At 34.1% G+C, this 23,439-nt stretch overlaps 1 protein-coding gene across 1 annotated transcript; it reads left to right on the forward strand.

Moving 5' to 3' along the window:
- On the forward strand, positions 1–22,882 carry LOC138692635 (uncharacterized). The gene is made up of 5 exons (XM_069815703.1): positions 1–177; positions 417–618; positions 3,949–4,028; positions 6,178–6,316; positions 21,673–22,882. Exons 1-5 carry the CDS (start codon positions 109–111, stop codon positions 22,071–22,073), a joined length of 891 nt encoding a protein of 296 aa, XP_069671804.1. The 5' UTR covers positions 1–108; the 3' UTR covers positions 22,074–22,882.
- Positions 22,883–23,439: the final 557 nt, after the last annotated feature.

Below are 23,439 nucleotides of genomic sequence, written 5' to 3' on the forward strand. Positions count from 1 at the left end.
ATCTTACTTTGGTTATGGTTCTATATATTTTGCTAGGCTATATTTTGTAAGGCAAATTTTACTGTAATACCCTTACTACAATATACAACAGAGGAATTTAACGTTACAATGTGCGGACATTTACCTCGTGGGTACGTGTACAACATATTAGCGAGATACATTGGAGTTTTAGAACTGGTGAGTAAAAAATACTCTGTACTTTTCTTTCGTGTAGGAATGGTATGTAATCATATTGTATATATTAATCATCTTGACTTATTTTCGTCTTTTTACCACAAATTATAAATTATGGTTTAATACAACAGAATATTAAAAATATCTTACGAATATGAATAAAGTAGGCTAACTTGTTTTAAATAAACTGGACACAAATAGAAGGATTTTTGTGGTGTTAACAAGTTAAATTTTCCTTACAGGTCATATCTACTGTCGTGTTGATACTCTTAATAATTGAAGTCATCGGAATCATACCAAGCAATGGGAGGTACTCGGTTCTTATAGCAACAGACATAGACTTACAAGATGTGGCTGAATACGAGTACAGTACTGTTGGTAACTCCACAGCCTACATTAATGAATTTTATCATCATATAAGAAAACCATTGTCTATGAAAGAACGTAAGTAAAGTTCACTGTTGTAACATTATATCATACAAAATATTTTGTATGAATGTGTATGCTATATGTTTAATGACTAATCATTACTTTTCAACTATCTTTCTGAATAAGTAATACTTGTGCCATACTTGGACAGAAGTTATACATATTGTATTTTGAAATATACCTTACGTGAACTGAAATTTGATAAAACTTCAAATAATGTTGGACTATCATCTATCACATATTCAGTAATTTTCTAGGAGACGTCGTGGCACATAGACTAATTTTACACTAAACCTAAACATACATAACCTAACCTTTGATTAATTATTGCTTAAATAACTACTGCAAGGTTAATGTAATAGGTCTATATGTAACGACATCTCCTAGCAAATTACCCTTATAATGTATAACTTCAGCGACGTCACTATTGTGTTGCGTGACTGCAAAATAAGTATAAAATTAAAAAAAATATTCTACATTCAGTTCTGGTCCATGATGACTTTTCAAGACTGTGTATGTAAGTTCACCTCCCAACATCAATAGTCTATATATTTCCTTGTGGATAGAGTTGCAGATTTCATGACGATTGAGACTGAAAGTAATTTAGCTAGAATATCTACCAACCAACCTAATTAGCAACCTACCAACATATACACAACACACGTATAAATCATTCCACACCTACATATCTATGTATTTATCTACCTACTTACTTTCAGTTATACTTGCCCACCTACCTACATACCTACCAATGTAACTATCTACTACGTACATTATATAATTACATGTATATAAATCTATACAGGGTGATTCAGTGACTATGTTACAAACCTTTAGGGATGATAGAGGAGACAATTATTAATAACGTTCATATTGGAACCTTTGTCCAGAAACGTTCCTTTTGATAGTTACAAACCTAGATATTATGTTAGTCAGTGTAATCAGCTAGAATCGAACTAAGGCCATCCTTTTGAAGTTTGGTTGCAGGCGACCTGTTTCTGCAAACGTTGGTGATTTCTCATAAACATGGGATAAGCTAGTTGGCATTGTAAATAATATAATATAATAATAATAATAAACCTTACAACTTGCTGACATGCATTTCATTTATGAATGCAAGGAAAGTTGGTAACATAGACCTAGAAGAAATATACAATAAAATACGAAAATATACATAATTAAAAGAGACATTCTGTGCGAATACCAAAGGTCATGGAATGAAACATAGGCCTGTAATGGTGCAATGACTAAATATTTGGAATCCAAATGTAAATATTAGGCTAGGTCAAAAGATAAGATTGTTTCCGAATTTATCTTCAGTATTGACAGTACCTCAATAGGCTCAAAATACTGGACAGACACTGCATCATCTCATCTGGAGTAAAATTATTGTAATCTTAAACCATGAAAGATGAATCCTTTGTATTGACTTAGCTGAAACAGAAAATAACTTTCCACGAACAACTTATTCAGAATTTAACTAATAAACACGTTAAACTTTTCTTGAAATCTGAAGGATCACTTGAATTGGAGACAATTCCATCTATTTGTAGGATTCAAATTCTGTTAGGCTTGAGCTATGACTTGTGCAAAAGAGCTGTGATTATATTAGACCGAGTCCACAACTGTAGAGTAACGGTTAGCACGTCTGACCACGAAACCAGGTAGCCCGGGTTCGAATCCCGGTTGGGAGAAGTTACCTAGTTGAGATTTTTTCTGGGGTTTTCCCTCAACTAAATATGAGCAAATGTTGGGTAATTATCGGTGCTGGACCCCAGACTCATTTCACCGGCATTATCACCTTCATTTCATTTAGAAGCTAAATAACCTGAGATGTTGATACAGCGTCGTAAAATAACTCACGAAAGAAAGAAAGAAAGAAAGAAAGAAAGAAAGAAAGAAAGAAAGAAAGAAAGAAAGAAAGAAAGAGAAAGAAAGAAAGTATATTAGACTGATGTTTTTAAATTGAAACACCATATTATTTTAATTGGTTTGCCACTGAGATACACTGACACATTTTTCCCTCCTCTCTTTGTAATGCGTAATGTACACTGACTATTCGATTGTGATCGATAATTTGTTGGTGTAAATGTGGCTTCTTAAGTTAATACTTTTATGAATAGATGGCGAAGATAATAGTCAGTGTTGCCAATCGTACATAAATAAACTCGAATTATTTTCATCCTACTCTACTGATTGTAAAACAACACTGGGTTCAGCTGGAAACCGTTGATATTGTCAATTATGAGAATAATTTATGCTTAATCTACATACTCATTTTTCCGTACACTCTTTTAACCGTCCCAATAATGGTGCCAACTATTGAGAACTAGCGGAACTCTTTCAAAGTTTGTCAATTTTTTTATTTCTTTGATTCTCGCTTGTCCCGTGGTTGGAAAGTTCGTTTACACGATCATAAAATAGTAGGTCAGATATCTTTGAACGTCAGTGTACCACTGCGCAACCATAAACCAGAGCTCGAATCCTGACGAACGTGCTATACCTACAAGCCGGCAAGGTGAACTTCTAACTTGGCCTTGTATGTCAGGGCGCTGCAGTGGACCAGGTGTCCGTTTATGTTACGATACGATGATGTCACAGAGTTGTTGTTGCACATTTTTTTTCCTCGTCTCAAGTTTGTTTTGTAGGGTAGTAGGCTTATATATCTTGCTAAATGTGAACCTCCTCCACTTCTCTATCTCCATATTTAACCCACTTACCTTTCTGAATACCAACATATCTATCTACTGTGCTTCAACCACGAGAAAGTCTTTCCGGAATGAAACGCACGGGGATGATGCTGTGAATGAAATTTGATGTCATAAGATGTCATAAGGTCACACTCGTTTCTCTATTGGCTAGCTCTCACAGCACAAATAATAACATTGACACACACATGTTTATACTACCCTAGTTACAAAATTAGATCACTGTTAATCTCCTGGTCTTTTAATCTCTCCATACATAAGCAGGAGCGCATGGTTTTTAAACTGACGTTATAACGATAATGTTATCTACTTCGCTCCAATAGATGACGCAATAGTAAGCACATTCTTTTCACGGTTGATCTCCTCGTTGGAGAACAGTACCTCTACGTACCGGTATCTGCTAGCTATTAACATACCAAGGTACTTACCGTCTATAACATTATTTACAATGGAGAGCATCTCGATGACAATATTTTGAATTTAAGTGGTTCAGCGTACTTATTATGATGCTTAATTCCATTTTACATATAGTAGCTTATATTTAATTATACAATATTTGCCTAAGAATGAATTATTTTGTTAGGTTGATATAATTTTTAACAATAATATTGTACTCAGTGTAAAATTTCTTTTACAGGTTACATAATATTGGGAACTTTCCTGTATATATTGGTTGAAGCTCTTGCAAGTGTATTGCTTATCTTTGCGACAGTCGTGGTAAGATATTTTACATGTAATTTTGTCAAATGAACAGGTAATGTGTTTTACCGCATTCCTGCGACTAATTTTATATGAAACCAATCTGTAATTTCTTATCCCGAATTAAAGGAAGCGAAAATCGGTACAAAGATTATCGTTGAAATAGGGCAGAAACTATTTTTTCCTGCTTAACTGTGCTTTATCGAAGGAAGGAAAATTGTAATAAAAGTTTCGTTGTTCTTAACATGTAGAATCACCTCTTAAATTTTGGTGCATCGGTCCAATTCCACCCTGTATATACAATTTTGGTAACTTTCAACTAGACTGGTATGTTTCCCCTATTCCAAATATCATTCAGCAAATGTAAAATCCTCTCTTTCGGTTTATACTTGCATATTTTATGAGTTCAATAGTTATGTTGTCAGTACTGGGTGCCTCTCTGTTATTGAAGATTATCAGAGCATTCGTAAAGCCTCCATATTTAACGCCTCAATTTAATAGATTTTGTTTCATGGTGTTAGTTATCTTCAGTGAGTACATTTTTATAATAGTTAACGCAATCTACATATATCTAGTATTACATTAATTCTTCTTTATTCGTTACATCATCATTCAATCTCTTCCTCATCGTAACCTTAACCTGAACCGACCATTCTCTACGACTCGAACTTCCTCTCTCCCTACTGCTGCTCGTCTTTCTTCTCTATCTCTATTCTCATTCTCTCTCTCCTCATTTTCCACCTATTTGCATTTTCTTTTTATTTCTTTCTTGTATATTACTTCTCTTCAGTCTCTTTTTCTCCTGTTTATATTCCTCTTGACATTCTACTCCTTGTCAATCTTCTACAGACTCTCTCTTATCCTCCTCTCCTCAATTATTACTCTTTTCCGTCACTGATTAACTTTCAACTTCTTTACTATGTTAATGTTTAGGAAATTATCTGGTTGAGTAGTTTCGAAGTATCATATAAATTAGGTTTTATTTTTCAGTCAATCACTTATCATGCTAAGATGGCAGAAATGGATTCTGTTACATCAAGATACAATGTTAATATACGTCACGAATATTTTCGACTTACTTTCAAGTCATCTTCAGGTGACAGTTTTCTAACAAACAAACATTTGAACTAGGTGAAAATAATATTTAAACACATTTATAAACACTAGTAAATAGTCTGACCATGCATACTTTACATAGAAAAGTTGAATGGCGTACATAGTCTTAAAATTAAAATTAATATACAAATAGAAAGCCTTCCAATGAACATAATTATAATACAACTTGTATTATAATTATGTTCATTGGAAGGCTTTCTATTTTAATTTTTAATTTTAAGACTATGTACGCCATTCAACTTTTCTATGTAAAGTATGCATGGTCAGACTATTTACTAGTGTTTATAAATGTGTTTAAATAATATTTTCACTTATTTCAAATGTTTGTTTGTTAGAAAACTATCACCTGAAGATGACTTGGAAGTAAGTCGAAAATATTCGTGACGTATATTAACATTGTATTTTGATGTAACAGAATCCATTTCTGCCATCTTAACATGATAAGTGATTGACTGAAAAATAAAATCTAATTTATATGATACTATTTACAAACTTATCTGAACTCAACATGACTTTTAAATTTTTAGTTTCGAAGTGTTTTTCTTCATTGTCCAAAGCCTAGTGAGAATCAGGGCTATCTTCTGGCTTCCTGTTATGGTGGGGTGTGTTCAGGACTGTGTTGAAATAGGTGTATGTTTTGAAATTGAGTTGACTGTTCAGGATGTGCTGGGGGTGTGTTTTGGTATTTTTGTAAATGTAATATTTTTCTAGAGTATCAAGTTTCTGTTTTCTTGGCTGGATATGTAGTATTTTCATATCATTTTTTTTTTCTCTTCTGTTTCCTATTTTCTTCTCTTTTCTTTTCCCTCGAATTCTTTATCTTTCTCCCATTTCCTCTTTCCTATTCTCCGTCTTATTCCATTCTCTCGGAGCATCTTATTCTCCTTCTTTTGCATCTCTTCTTCCTCACCCTTCATTATTCCTTCCTTTCCCATTTTCTCCTCTACTTTTTCCTCTTTACCACTTTACTCAAAGTTGTATTCTTAACACGTTTAGATATTTACTTGTAACTGCTTACATTTATTCGTATTTGATTCATAATGTGTTTCAGAGGAAAACATGGTACGTTCTTCCCTGGGCAATCTGCAAAGTAATACGTTTCATGGGCCCGATTTTCGTCAGCATCTGGTACTTCGTCGCTGGTTTCGAATTACAAGTCACAGTCCTTATCACCATGTTCATTAATTCCGGTGCGTAGAAAAATGTATACACATTCTGTAGGCTAATTTGTTTCTCACATATTAATGTTTTACATTAGTGGTAGAGAGTCTTGCCACTCTGGAGGCTTTCACACTCCTAAAATATATTGCACTTGTTTCTTTATTAATATTTCTAGTCCCTTCAGTAATAATATTTACGAAATAAGCATGACCTTCCACAGGATTGGCCATCAAAAATGTTTAAATTTATTTGTGGGTCGAAAAGACGTAGAATTTTATATTTGTATATGTTTATACCTATTTGATTATTTTATTTTAATATGTAATATCACCAGACCCTCTACATACTTATTGATCTAATGGGTCTGTGTTAGCTCCACCGTTGTCACTGCAGAGTTGGACACATTTCTAGGTTCTTTGTAAAATTTTGAGTAACATCTCTGATATTATGATTGAGAGAGAAGTTCGCTCAGCAGCTAATAGTTTGGAAGCAATTTTCAGCCACCATTTCTTTGATGTATCCTAACAAGCTGTTATCCAGTGTGGTGAAATCGGGACTCCGTGAAGGTCATAGTAATGGTGACGATGACGTTGGAGATCCACGGTCAATCCACCTTCATGGAAAGTTGTTTAGAAAGTGACCAAAAATTATCGCGACTTGGTCCGGAGTACAATCGTGCCCCAGTAGCAGTAGTAAAAGTTATAATGGTAGTAGAAACAGTAGTAGTAGTAGTAGTAGTAGTAGTAGTAGTAGTAGTAGTAGTAGTAGTAGTAGTAGTAGTAGTAGTAGTAGTAGTAGTAGTAGTAGTAGTAGTAGTAGTAGTAGTAGTAGTAGTAGTAGTAGTAGTAGTAGTAGTAGTAGTAGTAGTAGTAGTAGTAGTAGTAGTAGTAGTAGTAGTAGTAGTAGTAGTAGTAGTAGTAGTAGTAGTAGTAGTAGTAGTAGTAGTAGTAGTAGTAGTAGTAGTAGTAGTAGTAGTAGTAGTAGTAGTAGTAGTAGTAGTAGTAGTAGTAGTAGTAGTAGTAGTAGTAGTAGTAGTAGTAGTAGTAGTAGTAGTAGTAGTAGTAGTAGTAGTAGTAGTAGTAGTAGTAGTAGTAGTAGTAGTAGTAGTAGTAGTAGTAGTAGTAGTAGTAGTAGTAGTAGTAGTAGTAGTAGTAGTAGTAGTAGTAGTAGTAGTAGTAGTAGTAGTAGTAGTAGTAGTAGTAGTAGTAGTAGTAGTAGTAGTAGTAGTAGTAGTAGTAGTAGTAGTAGTAGTAGTAGTAGTAGTAGTAGTAGTAGTAGTAGTAGTAGTAGTAGTAGTAGTAGTAGTAGTAGTAGTAGTAGTAGTAGTAGTAGTAGTAGTAGTAGTAGTAGTAGTAGTAGTAGTAGTAGTAGTAGTAGTAGTAGTAGTAGTAGTAGTAGTAGTAGTAGTAGTAGTAGTAGTAGTAGTAGTAGTAGTAGTAGTAGTAGTAGTAGTAGTAGTAGTAGTAGTAGTAGTAGTAGTAGTAGTAGTAGTAGTAGTAGTAGTAGTAGTAGTAGTAGTAGTAGTAGTAGTAGTAGTAGTAGTAGTAGTAGTAGTAGTAGTAGTAGTAGTAGTAGTAGTAGTAGTAGTAGTAGTAGTAGTAGTAGTAGTAGTAGTAGTAGTAGTAGTAGTAGTAGTAGTAGTAGTAGTAGTAGTAGTAGTAGTAGTAGTAGTAGTAGTAGTAGTAGTAGTAGTAGTAGTAGTAGTAGTAGTAGTAGTAGTAGTAGTAGTAGTAGTAGTAGTAGTAGTAGTAGTAGTAGTAGTAGTAGTAGTAGTAGTAGTAGTAGTAGTAGTAGTAGTAGTAGTAGTAGTAGTAGTAGTAGTAGTAGTAGTAGTAGTAGTAGTAGTAGTAGTAGTAGTAGTAGTAGTAGTAGTAGTAGTAGTAGTAGTAGTAGTAGTAGTAGTAGTAGTAGTAGTAGTAGTAGTAGTAGTAGTAGTAGTAGTAGTAGTAGTAGTAGTAGTAGTAGTAGTAGTAGTAGTAGTAGTAGTAGTAGTAGTAGTAGTAGTAGTAGTAGTAGTAGTAGTAGTAGTAGTAGTAGTAGTAGTAGTAGTAGTAGTAGTAGTAGTAGTAGTAGTAGTAGTAGTAGTAGTAGTAGTAGTAGTAGTAGTAGTAGTAGTAGTAGTAGTAGTAGTAGTAGTAGTAGTAGTAGTAGTAGTAGTAGTAGTAGTAGTAGTAGTAGTAGTAGTAGTAGTAGTAGTAGTAGTAGTAGTAGTAGTAGTAGTAGTAGTAGTAGTAGTAGTAGTAGTAGTAGTAGTAGTAGTAGTAGTAGTAGTAGTAGTAGTAGTAGTAGTAGTAGTAGTAGTAGTAGTAGTAGTAGTAGTAGTAGTAGTAGTAGTAGTAGTAGTAGTAGTAGTAGTAGTAGTAGTAGTAGTAGTAGTAGTAGTAGTAGTAGTAGTAGTAGTAGTAGTAGTAGTAGTAGTAGTAGTAGTAGTAGTAGTAGTAGTAGTAGTAGTAGTAGTAGTAGTAGTAGTAGTAGTAGTAGTAGTAGTAGTAGTAGTAGTAGTAGTAGTAGTAGTAGTAGTAGTAGTAGTAGTAGTAGTAGTAGTAGTAGTAGTAGTAGTAGTAGTAGTAGTAGTAGTAGTAGTAGTAGTAGTAGTAGTAGTAGTAGTAGTAGTAGTAGTAGTAGTAGTAGTAGTAGTAGTAGTAGTAGTAGTAGTAGTAGTAGTAGTAGTAGTAGTAGTAGTAGTAGTAGTAGTAGTAGTAGTAGTAGTAGTAGTAGTAGTAGTAGTAGTAGTAGTAGTAGTAGTAGTAGTAGTAGTAGTAGTAGTAGTAGTAGTAGTAGTAGTAGTAGTAGTAGTAGTAGTAGTAGTAGTAGTAGTAGTAGTAGTAGTAGTAGTAGTAGTAGTAGTAGTAGTAGTAGTAGTAGTAGTAGTAGTAGTAGTAGTAGTAGTAGTAGTAGTAGTAGTAGTAGTAGTAGTAGTAGTAGTAGTAGTAGTAGTAGTAGTAGTAGTAGTAGTAGTAGTAGTAGTAGTAGTAGTAGTAGTAGTAGTAGTAGTAGTAGTAGTAGTAGTAGTAGTAGTAGTAGTAGTAGTAGTAGTAGTAGTAGTAGTAGTAGTAGTAGTAGTAGTAGTAGTAGTAGTAGTAGTAGTAGTAGTAGTAGTAGTAGTAGTAGTAGTAGTAGTAGTAGTAGTAGTAGTAGTAGTAGTAGTAGTAGTAGTAGTAGTAGTAGTAGTAGTAGTAGTAGTAGTAGTAGTAGTAGTAGTAGTAGTAGTAGTAGTAGTAGTAGTAGTAGTAGTAGTAGTAGTAGTAGTAGTAGTAGTAGTAGTAGTAGTAGTAGTAGTAGTAGTAGTAGTAGTAGTAGTAGTAGTAGTAGTAGTAGTAGTAGTAGTAGTAGTAGTAGTAGTAGTAGTAGTAGTAGTAGTAGTAGTAGTAGTAGTAGTAGTAGTAGTAGTAGTAGTAGTAGTAGTAGTAGTAGTAGTAGTAGTAGTAGTAGTAGTAGTAGTAGTAGTAGTAGTAGTAGTAGTAGTAGTAGTAGTAGTAGTAGTAGTAGTAGTAGTAGTAGTAGTAGTAGTAGTAGTAGTAGTAGTAGTAGTAGTAGTAGTAGTAGTAGTAGTAGTAGTAGTAGTAGTAGTAGTAGTAGTAGTAGTAGTAGTAGTAGTAGTAGTAGTAGTAGTAGTAGTAGTAGTAGTAGTAGTAGTAGTAGTAGTAGTAGTAGTAGTAGTAGTAGTAGTAGTAGTAGTAGTAGTAGTAGTAGTAGTAGTAGTAGTAGTAGTAGTAGTAGTAGTAGTAGTAGTAGTAGTAGTAGTAGTAGTAGTAGTAGTAGTAGTAGTAGTAGTAGTAGTAGTAGTAGTAGTAGTAGTAGTAGTAGTAGTAGTAGTAGTAGTAGTAGTAGTAGTAGTAGTAGTAGTAGTAGTAGTAGTAGTAGTAGTAGTAGTAGTAGTAGTAGTAGTAGTAGTAGTAGTAGTAGTAGTAGTAGTAGTAGTAGTAGTAGTAGTAGTAGTAGTAGTAGTAGTAGTAGTAGTAGTAGTAGTAGTAGTAGTAGTAGTAGTAGTAGTAGTAGTAGTAGTAGTAGTAGTAGTAGTAGTAGTAGTAGTAGTAGTAGTAGTAGTAGTAGTAGTAGTAGTAGTAGTAGTAGTAGTAGTAGTAGTAGTAGTAGTAGTAGTAGTAGTAGTAGTAGTAGTAGTAGTAGTAGTAGTAGTAGTAGTAGTAGTAGTAGTAGTAGTAGTAGTAGTAGTAGTAGTAGTAGTAGTAGTAGTAGTAGTAGTAGTAGTAGTAGTAGTAGTAGTAGTAGTAGTAGTAGTAGTAGTAGTAGTAGTAGTAGTAGTAGTAGTAGTAGTAGTAGTAGTAGTAGTAGTAGTAGTAGTAGTAGTAGTAGTAGTAGTAGTAGTAGTAGTAGTAGTAGTAGTAGTAGTAGTAGTAGTAGTAGTAGTAGTAGTAGTAGTAGTAGTAGTAGTAGTAGTAGTAGTAGTAGTAGTAGTAGTAGTAGTAGTAGTAGTAGTAGTAGTAGTAGTAGTAGTAGTAGTAGTAGTAGTAGTAGTAGTAGTAGTAGTAGTAGTAGTAGTAGTAGTAGTAGTAGTAGTAGTAGTAGTAGTAGTAGTAGTAGTAGTAGTAGTAGTAGTAGTAGTAGTAGTAGTAGTAGTAGTAGTAGTAGTAGTAGTAGTAGTAGTAGTAGTAGTAGTAGTAGTAGTAGTAGTAGTAGTAGTAGTAGTAGTAGTAGTAGTAGTAGTAGTAGTAGTAGTAGTAGTAGTAGTAGTAGTAGTAGTAGTAGTAGTAGTAGTAGTAGTAGTAGTAGTAGTAGTAGTAGTAGTAGTAGTAGTAGTAGTAGTAGTAGTAGTAGTAGTAGTAGTAGTAGTAGTAGTAGTAGTAGTAGTAGTAGTAGTAGTAGTAGTAGTAGTAGTAGTAGTAGTAGTAGTAGTAGTAGTAGTAGTAGTAGTCAGTAGTAGTAGTAGTAGTAGTAGTAGTAGTAGTAGTAGTAGTAGTAGTAGTAGTAGTAGTAGTAGTAGTAGTAGTAGTAGTAGTAGTAGTAGTAGTAGTAGTAGTAGTAGTAGTAGTAGTAGTAGTAGTAGTAGTAGTAGTAGTAGTAGTAGTAGTAGTAGTAGTAGTAGTAGTAGTAGTAGTAGTAGTAGTAGTAGTAGTAGTAGTAGTAGTAGTAGTAGTAGTAGTAGTAGTAGTAGTAGTAGTAGTAGTAGTAGTAGTAGTAGTAGTAGTAGTAGTAGTAGTAGTAGTAGTAGTAGTAGTAGTAGTAGTAGTAGTAGTAGTAGTAGTAGTAGTAGTAGTAGTAGTAGTAGTAGTAGTAGTAGTAGTAGTAGTAGTAGTAGTAGTAGTAGTAGTAGTAGTAGTAGTAGTAGTAGTAGTAGTAGTAGTAGTAGTAGTAGTAGTAGTAGTAGTAGTAGTAGTAGTAGTAGTAGTAGTAGTAGTAGTAGTAGTAGTAGTAGTAGTAGTAGTAGTAGTAGTAGTAGTAGTAGTAGTAGTAGTAGTAGTAGTAGTAGTAGTAGTAGTAGTAGTAGTAGTAGTAGTAGTAGTAGTAGTAGTAGTAGTAGTAGTAGTAGTAGTAGTAGTAGTAGTAGTAGTAGTAGTAGTAGTAGTAGTAGTAGTAGTAGTAGTAGTAGTAGTAGTAGTAGTAGTAGTAGTAGTAGTAGTAGTAGTAGTAGTAGTAGTAGTAGTAGTAGTAGTAGTAGTAGTAGTAGTAGTAGTAGTAGTAGTAGTAGTAGTAGTAGTAGTTAGTAGTAGTAGTAGTAGTAGTAGTAGTAGTAGTAGTAGTAGTAGTAGTAGTAGTAGTAGTAGTAGTAGTAGTAGTAGTAGTAGTAGTAGTAGTAGTAGTAGTAGTAGTAGTAGTAGTAGTAGTAGTAGTAGTAGTAGTAGTAGTAGTAGTAGTAGTAGTAGTAGTAGTAGTAGTAGTAGTAGTAGTAGTAGTAGTAGTAGTAGTAGTAGTAGTAGTAGTAGTAGTAGTAGTAGTAGTAGTAGTAGTAGTAGTAGTAGTAGTAGTAGTAGTAGTAGTAGTAGTAGTAGTAGTAGTAGTAGTAGTAGTAGTAGTAGTAGTAGTAGTAGTAGTAGTAGTAGTAGTAGTAGTAGTAGTAGTAGTAGTAGTAGTAGTAGTAGTAGTAGTAGTAGTAGTAGTAGTAGTAGTAGTAGTAGTAGTAGTAGTAGTAGTAGTAGTAGTAGTAGTAGTAGTAGTAGTAGTAGTAGTAGTAGTAGTAGTAGTAGTAGTAGTAGTAGTAGTAGTAGTAGTAGTAGTAGTAGTAGTAGTAGTAGTAGTAGTAGTAGTAGTAGTAGTAGTAGTAGTAGTAGTAGTAGTAGTAGTAGTAGTAGTAGTAGTAGTAGTAGTAGTAGTAGTAGTAGTAGTAGTAGTAGTAGTAGTAGTAGTAGTAGTAGTAGTAGTAGTAGTAGTAGTAGTAGTAGTAGTAGTAGTAGTAGTAGTAGTAGTAGTAGTAGTAGTAGTAGTAGTAGTAGTAGTAGTAGTAGTAGTAGTAGTAGTAGTAGTAGTAGTAGTAGTAGTAGTAGTAGTAGTAGTAGTAGTAGTAGTAGTAGTAGTAGTAGTAGTAGTTAGTAGTAGTAGTAGTAGTAGTAGTAGTAGTAGTAGTAGTAGTAGTAGTAGTAGTAGTAGTAGTAGTAGTAGTAGTAGTAGTAGTAGTAGTAGTAGTAGTAGTAGTAGTAGTAGTAGTAGTAGTAGTAGTAGTAGTAGTAGTAGTAGTAGTAGTAGTAGTAGTAGTAGTAGTAGTAGTAGTAGTAGTAGTAGTAGTAGTAGTAGTAGTAGTAGTAGTAGTAGTAGTAGTAGTAGTAGTAGTAGTAGTAGTAGTAGTAGTAGTAGTAGTAGTAGTAGTAGTAGTAGTAGTAGTAGTAGTAGTAGTAGTAGTAGTAGTAGTAGTAGTAGTAGTAGTAGTAGTAGTAGTAGTAGTAGTAGTAGTAGTAGTAGTAGTAGTAGTAGTAGTAGTAGTAGTAGTAGTAGTAGTAGTAGTAGTAGTAGTAGTAGTAGTAGTAGTAGTAGTAGTAGTAGTAGTAGTAGTAGTAGTAGTAGTAGTAGTAGTAGTAGTAGTAGTAGTAGTAGTAGTAGTAGTAGTAGTAGTAGTAGTAGTAGTAGTAGTAGTAGTAGTAGTAGTAGTAGTAGTAGTAGTAGTAGTAGTAGTAGTAGTAGTAGTAGTAGTAGTAGTAGTAGTAGTAGTAGTAGTAGTAGTAGTAGTAGTAGTAGTAGTAGTAGTAGTAGTAGTAGTAGTAGTAGTAGTAGTAGTAGTAGTAGTAGTAGTAGTAGTAGTAGTAGTAGTAGTAGTAGTAGTAGTAGTAGTAGTAGTAGTAGTAGTAGTAGTAGTAGTAGTAGTAGTAGTAGTAGTAGTAGTAGTAGTAGTAGTAGTAGTAGTAGTAGTAGTAGTAGTAGTAGTAGTAGTAGTAGTAGTAGTAGTAGTAGTAGTAGTAGTAGTAGTAGTAGTAGTAGTAGTAGTAGTAGTAGTAGTAGTAGTAGTAGTAGTAGTAGTAGTAGTAGTAGTAGTAGTAGTAGTAGTAGTAGTAGTAGTAGTAGTAGTAGTAGTAGTAGTAGTAGTAGTAGTAGTAGTAGTAGTAGTAGTAGTAGTAGTAGTAGTAGTAGTAGTAGTAGTAGTAGTAGTAGTAGTAGTAGTAGTAGTAGTAGTAGTAGTAGTAGTAGTAGTAGTAGTAGTAGTAGTAGTAGTAGTAGTAGTAGTAGTAGTAGTAGTAGTAGTAGTAGTAGTAGTAGTAGTAGTAGTAGTAGTAGTAGTAGTAGTAGTAGTAGTAGTAGTAGTAGTAGTAGTAGTAGTAGTAGTAGTAGTAGTAGTAGTAGTAGTAGTAGTAGTAGTAGTAGTAGTAGTAGTAGTAGTAGTAGTAGTAGTAGTAGTAGTAGTAGTAGTAGTAGTAGTAGTAGTAGTAGTAGTAGTAGTAGTAGTAGTAGTAGTAGTAGTAGTAGTAGTAGTAGTAGTAGTAGTAGTAGTAGTAGTAGTAGTAGTAGTAGTAGTAGTAGTAGTAGTAGTAGTAGTAGTAGTAGTAGTAGTAGTAGTAGTAGTAGTAGTAGTAGTAGTAGTAGTAGTAGTAGTAGTAGTAGTAGTAGTAGTAGTAGTAGTAGTAGTAGTAGTAGTAGTAGTAGTAGTAGTAGTAGTAGTAGTAGTAGTAGTAGTAGTAGTAGTAGTAGTAGTAGTAGTAGTAGTAGTAGTAGTAGTAGTAGTAGTAGTAGTAGTAGTAGTAGTAGTAGTAGTAGTAGTAGTAGTAGTAGTAGTAGTAGTAGTAGTAGTAGTAGTAGTAGTAGTAGTAGTAGTAGTAGTAGTAGTAGTAGTAGTAGTAGTAGTAGTAGTAGTAGTAGTAGTAGTAGTAGTAGTAGTAGTAGTAGTAGTAGTAGTAGTAGTAGTAGTAGTAGTAGTAGTAGTAGTAGTAGTAGTAGTAGTAGTAGTAGTAGTAGTAGTAGTAGTAGTAGTAGTAGTAGTAGTAGTAGTAGTAGTAGTAGTAGTAGTAGTAGTAGTAGTAGTAGTAGTAGTAGTAGTAGTAGTAGTAGTAGTAGTAGTAGTAGTAGTAGTAGTAGTAGTAGTAGTAGTAGTAGTAGTAGTAGTAGTAGTAGTAGTAGTAGTAGTAGTAGTAGTAGTAGTAGTAGTAGTAGTAGTAGTAGTAGTAGTAGTAGTAGTAGTAGTAGTAGTAGTAGTAGTAGTAGTAGTAGTAGTAGTAGTAGTAGTAGTAGTAGTAGTAGTAGTAGTAGTAGTAGTAGTAGTAGTAGTAGTAGTAGTAGTAGTAGTAGTAGTAGTAGTAGTAGTAGTAGTAGTAGTAGTAGTAGTAGTAGTAGTAGTAGTAGTAGTAGTAGTAGTAGTAGTAGTAGTAGTAGTAGTAGTAGTAGTAGTAGTAGTAGTAGTAGTAGTAGTAGTAGTAGTAGTAGTAGTAGTAGTAGTAGTAGTAGTAGTAGTAGTAGTAGTAGTAGTAGTAGTAGTAGTAGTAGTAGTAGTAGTAGTAGTAGTAGTAGTAGTAGTAGTAGTAGTAGTAGTAGTAGTAGTAGTAGTAGTAGTAGTAGTAGTAGTAGTAGTAGTAGTAGTAGTAGTAGTAGTAGTAGTAGTAGTAGTAGTAGTAGTAGTAGTAGTAGTAGTAGTAGTAGTAGTAGTAGTAGTAGTAGTAGTAGTAGTAGTAGTAGTAGTAGTAGTAGTAGTAGTAGTAGTAGTAGTAGTAGTAGTAGTAGTAGTAGTAGTAGTAGTAGTAGTAGTAGTAGTAGTAGTAGTAGTAGTAGTAGTAGTAGTAGTAGTAGTAGTAGTAGTAGTAGTAGTAGTAGTAGTAGTAGTAGTAGTAGTAGTAGTAGTAGTAGTAGTAGTAGTAGTAGTAGTAGTAGTAGTAGTAGTAGTAGTAGTAGTAGTAGTAGTAGTAGTAGTAGTAGTAGTAGTAGTAGTAGTAGTAGTAGTAGTAGTAGTAGTAGTAGTAGTAGTAGTAGTAGTAGTAGTAGTAGTAGTAGTAGTAGTAGTAGTAGTAGTAGTAGTAGTAGTAGTAGTAGTAGTAGTAGTAGTAGTAGTAGTAGTAGTAGTAGTAGTAGTAGTAGTAGTAGTAGTAGTAGTAGTAGTAGTAGTAGTAGTAGTAGTAGTAGTAGTAGTAGTAGTAGTAGTAGTAGTAGTAGTAGTAGTAGTAGTAGTAGTAGTAGTAGTAGTAGTAGTAGTAGTAGTAGTAGTAGTAGTAGTAGTAGTAGTAGTAGTAGTAGTAGTAGTAGTAGTAGTAGTAGTAGTAGTAGTAGTAGTAGTAGTAGTAGTAGTAGTAGTAGTAGTAGTAGTAGTAGTAGTAGTAGTAGTAGTAGTAGTAGTAGTAGTAGTAGTAGTAGTAGTAGTAGTAGTAGTAGTAGTAGTAGTAGTAGTAGTAGTAGTAGTAGTAGTAGTAGTAGTAGTAGTAGTAGTAGTAGTAGTAGTAGTAGTAGTAGTAGTAGTAGTAGTAGTAGTAGTAGTAGTAGTAGTAGTAGTAGTAGTAGTAGTAGTAGTAGTAGTAGTAGTAGTAGTAGTAGTAGTAGTAGTAGTAGTAGTAGTAGTAGTAGTAGTAGTAGTAGTAGTAGTAGTAGTAGTAGTAGTAGTAGTAGTAGTAGTAGTAGTAGTAGTAGTAGTAGTAGTAGTAGTAGTAGTAGTAGTAGTAGTAGTAGTAGTAGTAGTAGTAGTAGTAGTAGTAGTAGTAGTAGTAGTAGTAGTAGTAGTAGTAGTAGTAGTAGTAGTAGTAGTAGTAGTAGTAGTAGTAGTAGTAGTAGTAGTAGTAGTAGTAGTAGTAGTAGTAGTAGTAGTAGTAGTAGTAGTAGTAGTAGTAGTAGTAGTAGTAGTAGTAGTAGTAGTAGTAGTAGTAGTAGTAGTAGTAGTAGTAGTAGTAGTAGTAGTAGTAGTAGTAGTAGTAGTAGTAGTAGTAGTAGTAGTAGTAGTAGTAGTAGTAGTAGTAGTAGTAGTAGTAGTAGTAGTAGTAGTAGTAGTAGTAGTAGTAGTAGTAGTAGTAGTAGTAGTAGTAGTAGTAGTAGTAGTAGTAGTAGTAGTAGTAGTAGTAGTAGTAGTAGTAGTAGTAGTAGTAGTAGTAGTAGTAGTAGTAGTAGTAGTAGTAGTAGTAGTAGTAGTAGTAGTAGTAGTAGTAGTAGTAGTAGTAGTAGTAGTAGTAGTAGTAGTAGTAGTAGTAGTAGTAGTAGTAGTAGTAGTAGTAGTAGTAGTAGTAGTAGTAGTAGTAGTAGTAGTAGTAGTAGTAGTAGTAGTAGTAGTAGTAGTAGTAGTAGTAGTAGTAGTAGTAGTAGTAGTAGTAGTAGTAGTAGTAGTAGTAGTAGTAGTAGTAGTAGTAGTAGTAGTGAAGAAATTACATCATAGTTTTTAACATATAATTCATTTAATTTCATTTGCTGTATTCCATAAATCTTACATTAGCAATGAAGCTTTAAGATGTGGAACAAGTACATATTTTATAAGATTAGGCTACAATTTTTGGTGAGATGTAGTCAGAAGAGGCCGAGGATTCGCCAACAGATTACCTGTCATTTGCCTTAAGGTTGGGTAGAACCTCGGAAAAAACCCAACCAGGCAATCAGACCAAACGGGGATGAAGTAAGATGAAGCCGAGGACTCGCCATAGACCACACGGCATCTACCCCGCGGCTGGAGAAAATCTCGGAAGAAACCAACCAATCAGGCCAAACGGGGGATCCAATGTAAGCCCGAGCGCAGCTCCGGATCAGCAGGCCAGCGAGTCTGCCGACTGAGCTACGTTGGTGGCTCTACTAAACATATACAGTACACAGCCAATCAGATTATTAAAATTACAAACGCAAACGATTATTCAACAGTTGAGCTACAAATATAATACATAGTAAGTAAGTTAATTCAATTTAAAGGCATAAACAATTCAATCAGTTGAGATATACAGAAATTGATAATGCATATCATGCAAATTAATTTAAATTACAAGCATAAACAATTCATCAGTTGAGCTATACAGACTGCTATTCAATTTAAAGCATACAATTCATCAGCTAAACTATACAAACATATACAATACATGGTAAACAGATTAATTTAATTTACAATCATACTTTCGTTAAGCTATACAAAAATTGTACAATTCATATCAAGTAGTTTAATACATTCACCTTTCCAATTCTTCATCGCAGCTTCTTCTATGTCAGTCCATGGTAATCTCTACGTCATCTAATCCAGACTATTCTTCTCGTCCATCCGTCAACCCACCTAACCACCCACCCACCCATCTTTCTTTCCTTCTTTCAATCTTCTCTTCCTACTTTTGCTTTCCACTTGCTAATCAAACATTTGCTTTGACGTGAAACTTAGTCTTCCTCCTCGGTAGGTAGAGAAAGGACCACAACATAAAAATGAAATCTCTGCAGTACAAGGAATGCAAGGAGAACCAGTGGAATGCTTCTCACTAGGTCTGGGAGGATTCATTGAGAATTGACCGTCACATGAAGATGAAACCCTTTCAATATAAGTAATATAAGTAAAATAAGAGAAATACAAAAAGAATAAGAAGAGCACAACAATGCCAATGGGAATACCATGAGAACAAGGGAAAAATAAGGAGAAAAAAAGGAATACCAGAACAACAAAGGAAAACAAGGAGGAGAAAGGGAATACAACAAGAAGAAAAAGAGAAATACCAGAAAAATGGGACAACAAGGAGACGACAAGGAGAACGAAGCGAATACAAGATGAACAAGGAGAAGACAAGGGAAGAACAAAATGAATACCAGAACAAATGAAAAACGAGGAGAAGATAAGAAGGACAAGAAGAATACAAAGAAACGGGGGAAATACAAGCAGACTGAGATTAATACAAGGAGAATAAGGGAAATACAAGCAGAGTAATGGGAATGCAAGGAGAATAAAAGGAAAAGAGAAGAGCACAAGGAGAACAAGGGGAATAAAAAGAGGACATTGGAAAGGCAAAGGAAACAAGGAGAACAAAGAGTATTATAGAAAATACTATTTCAACCGACGAGCTGCAATCCATTCACCACAATTATATTCTCATATCTTGTCGTGTATGATTACATTGAATTTGTAGAGTACCGTGATTTGTCACCTAGTAAATGATGATTGCATTCACAAACCTCGTTTCATTTCTAGGACCACTCATACGTAGTTTTATGTATGGCATAGTAAAGCCGCAGTCTAGTGGAGAAGCTATGTACCTGTAGACATTTTATTTCTCTAAATCGATATTACATTATTTATGTGTCCATATAATTTTTGTAGTCACCGCCTTGGTCCAGATGCAGCAAGACTAGAGTCCTTAGAGCTGCAGTTGGGCGTGGGCTAGAATTTTGTTTCAAGTATTATCTGGTTGCTTTTTTAATTATAATTTTTTCAAACTACATAACACGAATGTTAGGCAAGTTTTGGTGGCTAATATTTGAACTAATATTACCGAAAGGCCATCCTACTGTCATCAATTCTATGAGCGCTAGACAACCTTGTAGTTGCACAGCAACCGATAAAAATCCCCATAGTCGGGCAGACAAAGGAATTGCCAAAAGCTATTTAGTGAATACCTAAGTTGCTCAAAATATATATCCCCATATAAATGTCGTAAGGAATATAATTTGTTCAGTGCCACGATAATTTCTCTCTTCATAAAATAAAACGCATACAGATTTAAAAATAAGAATTACTTTATTATTTCCTTGAATAATGCATTCGAGTGAGAGGGGAAATTGAGCGAGATTTCAGTAGTAAAAGAAATGTGTAAACAAACGTATGCACCATGCATTAAAGTCAAATATATTCCCGTCTTTGACTGCTTCGGCGTGATGGCTGTATTACACCCGGTGCTCTTGTGTCAGAGGTTCCGTGAAGACCCCGCGGCACCATGCTCCATCGAGCTGAACGAGCCGGCCGCCGTGTTTGATACCTTAGTGACAGTAGTGACCTTTGCTTGGGCAATCCAGCCATGTGGAAGTGTGTGTAGACATGCGTCTGTGTTGTGCTGTGTGGTCATGCATCTGTGCAAAGCGACGAGTATGTTTACTCCCCGTCTGTGAACATTGCACAACTCCAGAACAGATGACCTCATTTTGATTCCATGAAATTGTACAGATCCTATTATTTGACTGAATATTCCAAATTATTTTGCATGAATATTTAACAGAAAATCCAAGAAATTCAAAAGGAATATTAAGTTAACTTCTACTACCACCACCACCACCACAACCATCATCATCATCATCATCATCATCATCATCATCATCATCATCATCATCATCATCATCATCACAACCACCACCACCACCGACATAATAATAATAATAATAATAATAATAATAATAATAATAATAATAATAATAATAATAATAATAACAACAACAACAACAGGTTGGAGGGAAAAAGATCTTTGGGAAGACCGAGACTTAAATGAGAGGATAATACAGTATAAAAATGGATTGAGGGAGATGGAATATGATGGTAGAGACTGGATTAATCTTGTTCAGGATAGAAACCGATGGTGGGCTTATGTGAGGGTTGCAATGAACCTCCGGGTTCTTTAAAAGCCATTTGTGAGTAAATAATGATAATAATAATAATAATAATAATAATAATAATAATAATAATAATAATAATAACTTACAAATGGCTTTTAAGGAACCCGGAGGTTCATTGCCGCCCGCCATCGATCCTTATCCTGTGCAAGATTAATCCACTCTCTATCATCATATCCTACCTCCCTCAAATCCATTTTAATATTATCCTCCCATCTATGTCTCGACCTCCCCAAAGGTCTTTTTTTCTCAGATCTCCCAACTAACACTCTCTATGCATTTCTGGATTCGCCCATACGTGCTACATGCCCTGTCCATCTCAAACGTCTGGATTTAATGTTCCTAATTGTGTCGGGTGAAGAATGTAATGCGTGCAGTTCTGCATTGTGTAACTTTCTCCATTCGCCTGTAACTTCATCCTTCTTAGGCCCAAATATTTTCCTAAGATACTTACTCTCGAACACCATTAATCTCTGTTCCTCTCTCAAAGTGAGACTCCAAGTTTCACAACCACGCAGAACAACCGGTAATATAACTGTTTTATAAATTCTAACTTTCAGATTTTTTGACATCAGACTAGATGACAAACGCTTCTCAACCGAATAATAACACGCATTTCCCATATTTATTCTCCGTTTAATTTCGTCCCGAGTTTCATATACATAATAATAATAATAATAATAATAATAATAATAATAATAATAATAATAATAATAATAATAATAAGCCGAAAGGTAAAAGATCTTTGGGAAATCCGAGACGTAAATGAGAGGATAATATAAAAATGCACTGGAGAGAGGTGGAATATGATAGTAGACTGGATTAATCTTGCTCAGGATAGGAACCGATGGTGGGCTTATGTTAGGGTTGCAGTGAACTATTGGATTCCTTAAAAGCCATTTGTAAGTAAATAATAATAATAATAATAATAATAATAATAATAATAATAATAATAATAATAAGTCATCATCCAATCATAGTCCACAATAGCCTTTAGTCTGGGAGGTTCCGAGCCAAGCCTCCAGAAAAGAAAAAGAACAAAAACAAGTTTATCATTGTACATATTGTGTTTAATGAAGACCATTATTATAATAATAACGTATTATGACATCACAATATAAAATATCGGTAATAGAATACAGAGATGAGAATTCGAAGCATGATTCAACTATACTTTCAACAATGAAAAACAGTAACTTCGATTTTTAAAACAGATCTACAGTAGATACTAATGATTAATGTAGTGTAAACACATTAAAAAAAATAGCTTAATTTCGCTTTTTAGATTTTTGAGGTAGCCGAAAGGGCGACTCAGCGCGGCAGTTCGACAATTTTATTACTCGTTGGTTGTCTCTCTTATGTTGCCTAAATTATGATAAATTGTCCAATCTGGCAATCCTGCTCAGGGGGACCAATGTTTTTAATCTAAAAATAATTTTTCAATTACTCATTGTTATCGATAACAAAACTTTGTGTTTAATTGTAGTTTTCGTCGGAGTCTCCGTCGCTATTGTGCTGAAAGCTATGGAGAGATGGCCCGAAGGAATTCACTGGTGTTGTCGACATGAAAATTTTCATGAACATTTAGTACACCAAAGGCCAGCTGTTGGGATGCGAGAAGCAAATCGACTTCAGCTACAAGACGACATTCTGGAAATAATTGTTGATCATGATGGATCTCTTTCACGTTCTATGAATTCCCAGAAATCTGATGAAAAACGTGAAGAGAGACCACAAGAGTCCGTTTGGTCCGAAAGTGATTCCGATAATTTCCTCTGGGATCATGGACCGGAAGGACCTCCGTATAATCGCACGTCAACCTCACAAAATGATTCTAGCGATCGTGGTGGTCTCATCGTATGGTTACCCCAAAATAACCGTTCTTGAAAGAACGTTGAAGAGTTGAAGTAAAATAAAAGTTAATGCTATGATTATTGTTGGATTCTTCCATCATGTTATGACATGTTTAATTCTAGATTATATTTAGTCCACTCGAAATGTATGATAGTGTTTGAGGTTCTGATATTATAATATCAAATATAAACTTTTTATAATCACTTAAAACATTTATACTCCAGAATTCTATAAAGTTCTCTGTGAATTCTGAAGAATTGTTGAGAACAACATATAGAAATTACTTAAATTTTGGTATCGCAGCAATGTTCTGGAAATCACAATAAAATTGAATTATTATTGTCTCCTTTCTTAATTACATACTTGTGTAAATATGATCCATATTAATTTGTTTTTCAGAATTCATATTGTATCTGAAATTGTTTACGAGTTTGTAATTATTAGTCTTATTAAAAATAATTAGATGAAATTTACAATTTTCAGTATTTGATTTATGAATGTGTCTGATGTGTTCTTATTACCAGAAAGAAGATTTACGGTCACGATACTAAACATTAGGTTTAAGTCAGTTGCAGGGAGATCATTGAACCCATTGCTACGCCAGAGATGAGATGTCTTTTCGCTGTGTAGGGACCAAAAATCCGCTGTCTTCTTATCAGAATTTAAATCTCTTTTGGTGCCATAGGAATGTGTGGCTTGCTTTTGTAATAATGAAATGAAATTTGAATAATATTAATTTCAGATTGAGTAAAAATAAAAATGAGATAATTGTATGCTTTTGTTTAAAATAACGTCAAATACAGATATTTTTGCACAAAAATGCTATTGCATTTTGATTCAAGTTTTTCCGAAGGTGGCATCAGCCTGACAAACATTGAGGTTTCACATTATCCACCTTATCACAGCTGTATTGACTTGTGTCAAATTTTTATATCTCTTGAAACAACGCAGGATTGATTCTGTCGACTTGTTCCGGCTTCTGAATGGTCTCTCTCCTTCCTTTAGGTTTTTATTGTAAGGCCATTTTTGGAATCCTTATTTCTTCCATTCTTTCCAAGTGTTCTTTCCACATTTGTTTGTTTTTCTCTTCAGTCGTCAACTAATTGGAGTATTTCATTTGATATCACACTTTTTGTTCAACTTTTAACTGGCTGGAATCTTCCTTCATCATAAATAAATTACGGAGAAGACAAAAAATTCCATATTTAGTTAGACTGTATAGTGATAATCTTATCGATTTTGTTTATATGCACAACATTAACTTATCTTCTATATAATTTACTTACAAATCACCATCACCATCACGATTTTCACCCTCATCGTCATCGTTATAATTTTCACCACCACCACCACCACCACCACCACCACCACCACCAGTAATAGGATTTTAGGATTTTTC

Source organism: Periplaneta americana, chromosome 17, assembly GCF_040183065.1.
Source record: "Periplaneta americana isolate PAMFEO1 chromosome 17, P.americana_PAMFEO1_priV1, whole genome shotgun sequence".
NCBI classification, from domain to species: domain Eukaryota; kingdom Metazoa; phylum Arthropoda; class Insecta; order Blattodea; family Blattidae; genus Periplaneta; species Periplaneta americana.

Coding starts and splice junctions, on each gene's coding strand:
- LOC138692635 (XM_069815703.1), top strand. CDS start 109: ATGTGCGGACATTTACCTCGTGGGTACGTGTACAACATATTAGCGAGA. Junction 4,029..6,177: donor TTATCTTTGCGACAGTCGTG/GTAAGATATTTT, acceptor AATGTGTTTCAG/AGGAAAACATGGTACGTTCT. Junction 6,317..21,672: donor CACCATGTTCATTAATTCCG/GTGCGTAGAAAA, acceptor GTTTAATTGTAG/TTTTCGTCGGAGTCTCCGTC.